This window comes from Prunus mume, linkage group LG5, assembly GCF_029339155.1.
Source record: "Prunus mume cultivar Tortuosa linkage group LG5, ASM2933915v1, whole genome shotgun sequence".
NCBI classification, from domain to species: Eukaryota; Viridiplantae; Streptophyta; class Magnoliopsida; order Rosales; family Rosaceae; genus Prunus; species Prunus mume.
In genome coordinates, this window is record NC_142702.1 from 28,587,005 (window position 1) to 28,599,116 (window position 12,112).

Consider the following 12,112-nt stretch of genomic DNA (forward strand, 5'->3'; position numbering starts at 1 on the left):
TGAGAATAAGAATAATAATAACAATAACAATAATAGCGGTCGATCAGCCCCCATCACATTAAAAGACAATTGCGTACGTAACTTTTGAATATAGAACAAGGTGACACGTAGCTATGATGCTACATGAATCGTATCACCAAAACACCAATCAGCAGAGCAGAAATTAAAAAGTTGACTTACGGGACCAACCCAACACAACACAACACTGTCCCTAAACCTAGGTACAACAACATAAACAGTGACCTACTACATGACCGTACGATCATAGAAATACAACAGCTTTCTCCTTCCCTCCCTCCAGGCTTCATGGAAGACCAGGAGATCAATCTCCCTGGCATTCATTAATCTAATTTTATTGCTGGTTTATTTGGTATTATTTAACTAATTAATAATTGATCATCTTCTTCTAGCTGCAGTTTCTCTTTGTGCGTTGAAATAGACAGCGGCCACAGGCAGGCCAAGACCATTCTCTTGTGAAAATGTCCTTGTGTTGAAATTGTCCCTGCAAGCTGGACCTCTCACTGTTTCTCTTCCCCTCATCTGCTTGAACAACAGGAACACGTATCTGTGGATACCCACAACCGGCCTTGGACCTTCATACTCCATATTTTCCTTTCCTGTTAATTATTTCCACATATAATTAAACCAAATTAGTTTTGTATATTAGGAACAGATTTTAATTATATATATATCTTTAATGCGCAACCCTATTTCTTGTCCTATATCACATTGTCTATTAAACTTACCAAAGGATGCATCAGTTGTACCAGGAATGTCTGTGACCATCCTGAAACATAAATGTATACTTTAGTGCTAGTTGAATTGAAACAAAATCTAAACCATGAATTTACTAAAATTAATGTACAAACCAATGGAGATGTTCTCTCAAGTAAGGATCACTGGGGCTTGGAAAATCTGGGTCCGTCATTATCTTCACACGTTGACAACCAAAGTTAAAAATAGTCTCTTAATAAAAATATAGCACGCACAAGAGCTTATTCGAGGGATCACTTCAACTGAAACTTTCTGTTTTTGTGTACATATATATAAATTGGTGAAGCTGAAACTTACTAACGTATAAGCAGCCCTCATGTCGTCACCACCGATCTCAACGCGAGGTTTAGCAGAAATGACAGAAGGCATGAGCTCATGTCCATTGGCAACTTGTCTGTTGGGATTGTAAACTACTTTCAGTTTCACACTTGGGGTGAAGCTGTCCACAACCTCTCCTATCACTCTACCAAGAGTCAATGGCTCCACCATCCTTGACATACTACGTACAATTAAGTAGAAGATGGAGTCAAAGAAAGAGAGTAGAAGGATGAATGTTTTGTGCTACTAGCTAGTGTTGGTTGGAACTTGGTGCAGTATATTTGAAAGTGAGATCAATGTATATATATATAGGCACAACCAGAGGCCTAGGAAGCTTCACAGTTAATATTCACGAGCTTGGCTTACAAATTAATTAAGTAAGAGATTGCGGGTGGTCTATTTGGGGAAAGAACATGTGTAAGAAGAACCCACTAGAGAGATGAGTTTACTTTAATTTGTTGAGTTGTGATGCTAAGAGAAGTGATCCCCTTTAAAGCATAAAGGTGTTTATTTAATTGTAGAATCTAATGTCATTGCCTTATTGGGTAAATGAGAATGAAGAATATAAACCTTTTTCCTACTTAATAACAATATCTTGGGCAAATGGGAATTCAGCTTTTAAAGTGCTAAGTAATTCTCTGCATGCACATGCTTTCTAACATTAGGCAGGGAAAAAAATTAGAGTGCTGCTATTTCCACCCACATGTCCTATTTTATCACATATCTTATCTCTAAATTTTTAAAGACAAATTTAACTCTATTTTAAAATGACTTTAAAGGACTTAAGGAAAATTACTCGCATACAACAATTCATATATATTACAAGGTCTACTATTATAACTAGAGAAACAATTGCATCTGATGATGATTGAACTTGGTCTTTTAACAAATTCAAGGGTGAGACATGTGAATTGGGCGAGTACTGTTGTTTTTCCCTATCTGTTTGGCTTTGTACACTTTGACATTCCCATGTGTTAAGAATGGGTGTTTTATATTTTTTTATTGCGAAGTTCAATAGATTTCTGGTCCATGGATAACCGTGGAGAAAAAGTTTATTTACAATAGTAGAAAGCTAAGAGCATAAATATGATTATATTCATAGAATCCATATTTACAAAAACAAAAACAAAACAAAAAAAAAACAGCAAAAAACAGTTTTAGTTTGTATAATAAACATGAGAGACAGAGAGAGATGGAGTGTGAGAGATGGAAAATAAGATAGAGCAAAAATGAGAGAGAGATGTGTGGGCCGTGAGAGAGAGAGAGAGAGAGAGAGAGAGAGAAGACATGAGTAGAGAGAATAAAGGAGAGAGGAAATGAGGTAATAATTAAAAGGGTATTTTAGGAATATTGGTGAGTGAAAAAATAGGATTGTGTTTTTTAAAATTGATATGGTGGGTGGAAAGATAAAGTGAGTGTGAAAATAGCAGCACTCAAAAATTATCTTATCAACAAGCTCGGAAAAAGTGTTTTAATTTAATTTAATGGAGACACACAACGTTATGTCCTATATGACCAACACAAAAAATAAGAAGAAATTTGGATAGCTTGAGCTAGGATTTAGATTTTATTATTAGTTGAGGTTCACTAGCTTTCAAATTTTTGAATGATGCAATTATAAAATAAAATGATGGGATTTGAATTTGGGTTAGGGGTCGAGGGAGAAATATCGAAGATAACATGTTATTGTTGATTGCGGCATACAATTGCAAATAGAAAAAGTATCTCTTTGGAAGGAGAAAGTCTTCCATATGAAATGGAAATAACACTATTTTGCTATCTCTGATCAATAATACTATGACACGCATGATAACACTTCCTCGTGATATACAAACATGATGATCAGTTAGCAAGCATGCCATATATTCGCCAGTTAATCAAGATTTTCAAAATATGAAGTGAATTAAACATTGCTATTATTCTAAATTCAAACCTTTTGTTTGATGTGTGTGTATATATATATATATATATATGTTTTTTAATGTAAAGCAGGTGAGAATGATATTACAAGTATTTTATGTCGCTAAACAGTTTTTGTAAGAGAACATTTTCCCTCATCCTAAATAACCCATTTAATGTTGTAGTTTGGTCTACGAGAGAAACATGTTCATTGGTATATAATACATTTCTGTTCTCCCACAAAGAATATACTTATATACATAGATACATACATAAATTGAATTGTGAATTTGCAACTAAAATAAGCAGCCTGTTATTCTGTGAATATATATATATATATATATATCAACATGGAAAGAAAAGAAAAGAAAAAGAAGCGGCTACATGAGTTAAGAATCTGCAGCAACCAAGCAACAGTATGGAAGGAAGGGCCAGGTCTCCTGCATCATCCTCATCTCGAACAGTTTGAGTGAGTTGCTCAGCAGGTATTAAGGGTCCATTTCTAAGACTTATTATTAGACCTATATATAAAATTAATAATAAAACAAATACTAATGGAGAATAGATGAGAGAGCACGATTCAATTACTATTTACTATACATGTGGCTGCTGCCCGGTGGCCATGAGTATTTGATTGCCAGGTTTTAAGCACAAACTACTTTATTTGAATGCCAAACAAAATGCCCCAAAGACAAAAACCAAAGGAATCTTGGAAGATGCAAACCACTTTACCCCATGGATTATGATGCATGAATGGGAATTAACCACTCCAAGCCTGACACCTCACTCATTTGTCTGATCATGAATTTCATGTTTTTCATTTCATAACATTGACGACTCCTTGTCATATTCACTCACTCACTCACTCACTCGCTTCTCCAATGATCAGCATAAATTATGGCCGATCTCTGTGTGTTCTTTTCTTCGACATTCGACACGTTTCATAACTTTTGGGCACCCTTTACTTTCTTTTTGTCAAATTGGCCCCCAAGTGTCCTTTTCTTGGCTGTTAATTGAATGGTTGAGCATCTCCGAAGGAAGAGGCAAAAGGGTAGGCAAACTTCATTTATCTTGTCACATCAAAATTTTCACACTTCAAGGTAATATTTCATACTTCGAAGTGAATAGGTATATTAAGTCCAACATATTTTTATTATTAAAAATACTTTTTTATTTTTTGGTGATAGGTGAAATGAGGTAAAGGTAAAATATGAAAATAAATAATATTATATTATATTATATTACCTAGTTCATTTATCTAGTGAGTCCATTGGAATAAGCAGTTTTTCCAAGAGGAAACTAAATAGGCAACATGCCACATCAAGCCATATAATACACTTTTGCCTATTTTGTTTGTCTATACCCTTGTGAGATGCTCAGGGAATAACTTATTTTATTCTCCTACTTCTACTCTACTATAGAGATAGAGAATATATTATACAATAATAGAACAAAGGGAATCTCAGCCTTTTCTTGTTGGTTCTCTTTTGCTCCTTGCCTTGCAATATTTTCATTTCATGGGTAAATTTAGACCTAATAGTATAATGTGCTTAAACTAAAGTATGCTTCCCTCTTCAATTAACCCATAATTATCTAAAGTAAATTTACTGCTAGAATTGTTTGTGGGGTTGAGAAGGGATATTGACTCACAAATCAGTGATCTCAAGGTTTGAACTCCTGTGACACTTTAGTAGTATGTGGGAGTGAGAAACTTCATTCTCTTGTAGTTTAGACTATTACTTGTCTTTTTAAAAAAAAATTGTTGAAATCAAGATGCAAATATGGACTTAACCCAACAAAGCCCAATTTCAACAGGGTAAGGCTCAAATTTATTGACCATTGGATTTAAATTCTGTGGTCAAATTGGTCCATTGACATTTGGATTTTGTAGAAGTTTACATGGGCTTGACATAGCCCAGTTACTCGTCATACTATCTTGGGCTATTTGTAGTGATTCCAAACAATCAAAGGACAAAGAGCCCAAGTGAAGGCCTGTGGAGTATGTTGTTTCGATGGAAGGCCTTGTTTGAGGCTCAAGAACAATGGTCCAACAAAGTGTGTGATAATAGATGTGTGATCCAAAACACAAAAAGAGGGAGAGGGAGAGGGAGAGGGAGAGTGAGAGAGAGAAATCAAGGCCTATTATCATCAATGTACAATGTATAACCCACGCCACACAGAGCAGAGGAGAGCAGAAGAAGCAGAAGAGAGCAGAAGAGAGCAGATCAGATCAGAGCAGAGCAGTGCAGAGAAAAAGAGGGAATCTGTATATGGTAATGGTTATCTTCTTCTCTCACAGTCGTCACCCACAGAGACATATACGTATGAGTTTTGATGATTTGAGTTTAGGAACTGGCACTCGGAAGCTTTGCACTTAAAATGAGGCCCCGATGCCAAATTGCAATGCTTGCAGTCAGTGATGAGTAAATTTTGATCCACTTACTTGCTTTGGTCACGCAAAGTCACTTTACAAATCTTTCTCAATCTTCAATTTTTGGAATTCCTTCACAGATTCCAACACCACACCATCATAAAAAGCTTTCCATATTTAATCGCAGACTCTTAAATTTTTCCCATAAATCTTCTTTTAAATTGTTTCCATATTATTATGTTATGTAAGCATAAACACTCAACAACACATGTGCCCCCCGCCAGACATCCCTTCCCAAAACTTACCTTCACTATTCATCTGTCATGCAGTTATTAATGCCTTGTTTACTTTGTTAAGAAACCTATCTGTTTATGTCTATCTATAACTGCAGGAACAGGAAATTTTTCAGATTTTCATGCAGCTCAGGCAGTGTGCCTCTCTCAGCTGCTAATATTTAATCACTGTTGTTTGCTGTTTACGCAGTTACTCTACTCAACAAAAAAGTTTAGAGGACGTACCAAAACAAAACCAAAAAAGTTCAAATGTCAAAGAAAAATCAAAACCTTGCACAGCTTACAAATTTTGAAACATAACAAGTCTTGTGTGTTGTGTTGTGTTGTGTTGGGAAATCTTATGGTTCTGAAGAGAAGAGATGATCATCAAAATGTAAATGTTTGATGCTTTTGGTGCATAAGATCTGCCTGCCATGTGATATATGCAATGAACATGATCTTTGAAGTTCTTTGCCTCTCATACAACTTACGGTACTACGCTGACAGAGACAAAACCATACAGTTCGTTCAATTATTTTCATGGAGAAAAAACATGCTTCAATAAGACAAGGCAGACGTACCTCCCTATCTAGCGTGTAAAAGCTTTCTGCCAATATCAGCTTTTCTGAGAGGACAAAAAAAACAAAATAGTATCAGCATTCTTTCGTAATATCCATATATACTTTTGCATTTTTCAAATAAAAGAAGCAGTGGACTAGCAAATTATTATTACAATGTTGAGAATTGATATGATAAAGAAAGATTACAGATGAAATGAAATGGTGTCAATCAGGGCAAGGCTGCATCAAAACAGAGGAAATTCCTGTTTTGAGTTTTTGCTTCCTATGAAGGGACAGCTCAGCCCCCACTATACCTCCCTCGCTTCCTTTCCTACTCTCATGTCTCATCATATATCACTATCCCAAGTGCAAATTAACTGCCATGTTTTATAAAGTAATCAGAAAAAATCGAAGATTGTTATTAATATATATCACAATGACAAAAATAGCCATAATCCCATGTCAAAATGTCTGTCCTGAACCACGGAGCAGATGAATTGCAGAGCTGATATTAAATGCCCCCAAAGTCCCCCACTCTCGACTCACGAGTGCTTTTTTGTCAGTTCACTTAAGATTCCAGGCCCATATAAGGTTGCCCGATTGTGTTATATTATATTTTTTGTTGTTTATCGAATACGATCGAGAGTCTAAATTAACAATTAGTTTAAACTTAATATCTCGTTAAGCGGTAGTATAAACATGTGTTTAGAAAATTGCATAATTCTTGTTCAATTGCAAACCCAATATGGAGACTGATATAAATGTTAAACTTGTATCACTTGGTGTTTTCCGATGTAATTTTGTTTTAGCACTCTCTCTTTAATATAGCATTTGCTGGGCTTTCCAATATTGGCACTGAGAAAACTTATTTATTGCTGTTGGTTGGTTGTTTGGATTCAAAGAAGAGGTTTTTGTTTTCGCGAACCATACAGATTATTTTTCAAAAACCATACAAAAAAGTACATGGGGTCACATTTTATCCACTGTAACTTCTACTTTCATCCTCAGCTTTTTGGCGTTGGGTAGCATCGAAAGCACCTTTCTTTGTCATTTTGTAAGAAGCTTCACACAACTCACGTTTCCAGCTCACTCCTCTATTTCAGTTATTTATACTTTTAACCCAAATCATGTGGACCCCCATACTGTAAGATAGCACGTCAAAGGTACAAGTATTTGTGAATTTGCCCCTATCAATTCGATTGGATGAACAAATATAAAGGTGTACTTCTTCCACACTTTGACCAAGATATAGAGTAGCATCAAAAGAAATAACCCCAATTCAAATTTTTTTTTAATACAAGCAACTTTGAGTTGAAGGAGAGGAGATTCGAACACAATAATTCGAGTGAATAAATAACTACTAAAATTTCAAATCCTTTCACATCACATTGAAGTAAACAAACTAAATAAACAGCATGAAAGGAAGATAGTATAATCAGTCTAATAATAATACCACTATGAAAGTAAGGATCCAACTACAAAAGGTCAGACGATACTTATTCTCATAAGCAATGTAATTATATCCATACATAGTGCTAAAGCTGCAAAACCCACCAAGCCCACAGCTACAAAAACAAATCTTATACATATTCAATCACGAGAGAGAGAGAGAGAGAGAGAGAGAGACATGCACGAGAAACAGAGCCCCTAATTTCCGAAGCAGAAGAGCACACTTGAGAATTGAAAACGAAAAGAAAAAGAGACAAAAGCCGGATTCTCTGAAGTAGGGCGAAGTAGGGCACTAGGGTGAAGTTTGGAATACGAAGAGTATTTGGGTTGAAAGTATAAATTCGTGAAAGATATATTTTGGGTCAAAGTAGGGGCGTTTTTGCAAATGAAACAGAATTGGCTTTATGAACTTATTAGAGAGTACAAGTCACGTGAGCTGCGTGCTGCTCTCTGACCGATTTAATAACATCTTGTTTTGATGTTTATGGGGCCTTCTTGGCAAACACTCAACTCTCTCTGGCTACTCGCTCGAATGCAGCAGCTGCAATGAGCCCTTAGCTTTCTTCTACCTTCATTTCTTTGCAACACAGCTTTGGCGCTCTGTTTTTTCTTTTGTTCAATATCTCTCTGTGTTTCATGGCGTCGAAAAAGCCTCTGTTTTTCGTACTCTTAGCTTTTCAGTGTTTCTTCCTACTCACCAATGCCATTGTTGACCAAAATGAGCAGAGCCCAGAAAGAGAAGCCCTGCTTTCTTTCAAGACCGCACTTGAAAACCCTGAAGTTCTCTCTTCATGGAGGCAATCCATCCCACACTGCAACTGGGTCGGCGTCTCTTGCCATCTCGGCCGAGTCACTTCACTCGCCCTTCCAACTCTGTCACTCAGAGGCACACTCCCTCCCTCGCTTTTCTCTCTCCCTAACCTCACCGTCCTTGACCTCTCCTCGAACCTCCTCCGCGGCCAAATCCCACCTCAGATTTCAAAGCTTCCATCTTTAGTTTCCTTGGACATATCCAACAACTCTCTCTCTGGTACTCTTCCACCTGAAATTGGTAGCTTGAAGAATCTGACCGACCTCTACATTGGCGCTAACCATTTTTCGGGTCCATTGCCTCGTGAAATCGGTGACCTTTCACGGCTAGAGAATCTTGATTCTCCTTCATGTTCCATAACCGGTCCATTGCCTGAAGAGTTATCCAAGTTGGAATCACTGAGTAAACTTGACCTCTCATACAACCCATTGAGATGTTCCATACCGAAAGCCATCGGGAAGTTGCAGAAGTTGAGTATTCTGAATTTAGTATTTGCTGAACTTTATGGCTCTGTCCCTGCTGAGCTGGGAAACTGTAGGAATTTGAAGACTTTAATGCTTTCCTTCAATTCGCTTTCTGGGTCGCTACCAGAGGAGTTTTCTGAGCTTCACGTTTTGACGTTTTCTGCTGAGAAGAACAATCTTTCCGGACCATTGCCTCCTTGGCTCGGAAACTGGCATCAGGTTGAATCAATTTTGCTTTCGAGCAATTCGTTTTCTGGGAAAATCCCACCTGAGATTGGGAATTGTTCTACGCTTAGGTCCCTTAGTTTGAGCAGCAACAGGTTGTCGGGTCCAATTCCAGAAGAGCTCTGTAATGCGGTCTCGCTCGTAGAGATTGATTTGGATAGTAATTTCCTCTCAGGAACGATTGAGAACACGTTTGTGAAGTGTAGGAACCTTACTCAGTTGGTTTTGGTCAATAATCAGATTGCTGGGCCAATCCCTGGTTACCTTTCAGAGCTTCCACTGATGGTGCTCGACCTTGATTCAAACAATTTCACGGGTACAATACCTACAAGTTTTTGGAGCTCGGTCAATTTGATGGAATTTTCAGCTTCTAATAACCAGTTGAGGGGTTCTCTATCAAAGGAAATTGGTAGGGCAGCTGCATTGGAAAGGCTTGTTCTTAGTAACAATCAGTTGACAGGCACTATACCTAAGGAGATTGGAAATCTCAGTACCCTTTCTGTTCTTAACTTGAATTCAAATCTTCTTGAAGGAAACATTCCGGCTGAGATTGGCCGGTGCACAGGACTTACGACATTGGAACTGGGAAACAACCAACTCAGTGGCTCTATTCCGGTGGAGATTGAGGACTTGGCTCAATTGCAATGCCTGGTACTTTCTCATAATAAGCTGTCTGGATCAATTCCTTCAAAGCCATCCTCGTATTTTCGGCAAGTTACTATCCCTGATTTGAGCTTTGTTCAACATGTTGGAGTGCTTGATTTGTCCTACAATAGACTGTCTGGCACAATACCTGAAGATTTGGGTAACTGTGTTGTTCTGGTGGATCTGTTGATCAGCAACAACATGCTGTCTGGGGGAATTACAAAATCCCTCTCTCGCTTAACAAATCTTACAACCTTGGATTTGTCCGGCAACATGCTCAGTGGTTCCATTCCTCCAGAATTTGGTGAATCCCCCAAGCTTCAAGGCTTGTATCTTGGAAATAACCAGCTTACAAGCACCATGCCTGGAAGCTTAGGTCGTTTGGGAAGTTTGGTAAAGCTTAATCTGACTGGCAATAAGTTATCTGGTGCTGTGCCTATAAGCTTTGGGAACTTGAAAGGGCTAACCCACTTAGATTTAAGCTTTAACAAGCTGGATGGTGAGCTCCCTTCATCTCTTTCAAGCATGCAGAATCTTGTGGGGTTGTATGTTCAGCAGAACAGGCTTTCTGGTCGTGTTGATGGGCTCTTCTCAAATTCCATGGCTTGGAGGATTGAAAATATGAACTTGAGCAATAATTTCTTTAATGGGGAGCTGCCCCTTTCTTTGGGAAATCTGTCCTACTTGACATATTTGGATCTTCATTCAAATTTGTTTAGAGGAGAGATTCCTCCAGACCTGGGGAATCTGATGCAACTGGAGTATTTCGATGTTTCAAGTAACAAGCTCTCTGGGCAGATTCCAGAGAAAGTATGCAGCCTCAACAATCTGTTTTACTTGAACTTTGCAGAGAATAGGTTGGAAGGGCCGATTCCGAAGACTGGTATTTGCCAGAATCTGTCGAAAATATCACTTGCTGGTAATAAAAGGTTGTGTGGGAGAATCATGAATTTGGATTGCCAAGTCAAAAGTTTTGATAAGTCAGCTTTGTTGAATGCTGGGGGAGTTGCAGCTATTGTGGTTGGAAGTGCTCTGACAATTGTTGTCGTAGCTTTAGCTTTAATAAGATGGGTTACCAGAAGCAGTCGTCATGATCCTGAAGAAACTGAAGAAAGCAAGTTAAGCAGTTTCTTAGATCATAATCTCTATTTCCTCAGTAGCAGCAGATCAAAGGAACCTCTGAGCATCAATGTGGCCATGTTTCAGCAGCCACTTCTGAAGCTAACTTTAGCTGATATACTTGAAGCCACCAACAATTTCTGCAAGACAAACATAATTGGAGATGGAGGCTTTGGAACTGTGTACAAGGCCACTTTGTCCAATGGGAAAACAGTTGCAGTTAAGAAGCTAAGCGAGTATAAAACCCAGGGACATCGAGAATTCATTGCTGAAATGGAAACCTTGGGTAAGGTAAACCACCAAAATCTCGTTCCATTGCTTGGGTACTGCTCTCTTGGTGAGGAGAAGCTCCTTGTTTATGAGTATATGGTGAATGGGAGCCTAGACATTTGGCTGAGGAATCGAACTGGAGAACTTGAAGTCCTGGATTGGGACAGACGTTTTAAAATTGCTTTGGGTGCAGCCCGTGGCCTGGCGTTTCTTCATCATGGTTTTATTCCCCACATCATTCACAGGGATATTAAAGCCAGCAACATCTTGCTCAATGAAGACTTTGAGCCAAAGGTTGCAGACTTTGGACTTGCAAGATTGATCAGTGCTTGTGAGACTCACATTTCAACTGACATTGCAGGAACATTTGGCTACATCCCACCAGAGTATGGACAAAGTGGGAGATCTACCACAAAGGGAGATGTCTATAGCTTTGGTGTGATAATGCTTGAATTGGTGACAGGGAAGGAGCCCACTGGACCTGACTTCAAAGAGATGGAAGGCGGGAACTTGGTTGGTTGGGTTTTTCAAAAGATGAAAAAGGGGCAAGCTGCCGATGTTCTAGATCCAATCGTACTCAATGCGGATTCGAAGAGCAAGATGCTTCAAGTGCTGGACATTGCCCGTGTTTGCCTTTCTGATAACCCTGCCAGCAGGCCAACCATGCTTCAAGTGTTTAGTTCCTTGAAGGGATCAAAGACGAGTAAAATGTAGACTTGTCTATGTGGTGGAGAGTGTAATAGGTTTGTTGTTGTTATGACAACAATGATGGTAATGTAAAGTAGTTAGCAACAAGCGGTAGGACTTCTAAGTTGTAATGCTAATGCTATATTAGTCTGCTAACCTAATCACAAGCCAGAATTTCAATACTCCTGCACCTGGTGACCATGTTTGGTTCGTACTTTACCGCTTCATTTCTTCTTTCACATTACGCT

The 12,112-nt window shown here is 38.3% G+C and overlaps 2 protein-coding genes and 1 long non-coding RNA gene across 3 annotated transcripts; 2 read left to right on the forward strand and 1 right to left on the reverse strand.

Annotated features, from left to right (window-relative positions):
• Nucleotides 1-12: 12 nt before the first annotated feature.
• LOC103333240 (CEN-like protein 1) lies at nucleotides 13-1,407 on the reverse strand. Its single transcript, XM_008236052.3, has 4 exons — nucleotides 1,072-1,407; nucleotides 870-931; nucleotides 747-787; nucleotides 13-617 (listed from the first exon to the last, which is right to left on the reverse strand). The coding sequence occupies exons 1-4, from the start codon at nucleotides 1,270-1,272 to the stop codon at nucleotides 397-399; spliced, it is 525 nt and encodes a 174-aa protein (XP_008234274.1). The 5' UTR covers nucleotides 1,273-1,407; the 3' UTR covers nucleotides 13-396.
• Nucleotides 1,408-5,190: 3,783 nt separating this feature from the next.
• LOC148917512 (uncharacterized) lies at nucleotides 5,191-6,104 on the forward strand. Its single transcript, XR_016127354.1, has 2 exons — nucleotides 5,191-5,264; nucleotides 5,846-6,104. It is a non-coding gene; the product is annotated as an uncharacterized LOC148917512 (long non-coding RNA).
• Nucleotides 6,105-8,106: 2,002 nt separating this feature from the next.
• Nucleotides 8,107-12,046, forward strand: EMS1 (Leucine-rich repeat transmembrane protein kinase). The gene has a single exon (XM_008236051.2). It carries the CDS (start codon nucleotides 8,280-8,282, stop codon nucleotides 11,889-11,891), a length of 3,612 nt encoding a protein of 1,203 aa, XP_008234273.2. The 5' UTR covers nucleotides 8,107-8,279; the 3' UTR covers nucleotides 11,892-12,046.
• Nucleotides 12,047-12,112: the final 66 nt, after the last annotated feature.

Excerpts from the sequence above, each read along its gene's own strand:
- EMS1 (XM_008236051.2), top strand. The coding sequence starts at position 8,280 with ATGGCGTCGAAAAAGCCTCTGTTTTTCGTACTCTTAGCTTTTCAGTGT.
- LOC103333240 (XM_008236052.3), bottom strand. The coding sequence starts at position 1,272 with ATGTCAAGGATGGTGGAGCCATTGACTCTTGGTAGAGTGATAGGAGAG. Across the intron at positions 932-1,071 it reads TGAGGGCTGCTTATACGTTA|ATAATGACGGACCCAGATTT; the intron begins GTAAGTTTCAGC and ends CAACGTGTGAAG. Across the intron at positions 788-869 it reads TTGAGAGAACATCTCCATTG|GATGGTCACAGACATTCCTG; the intron begins GTTTGTACATTA and ends TTTATGTTTCAG.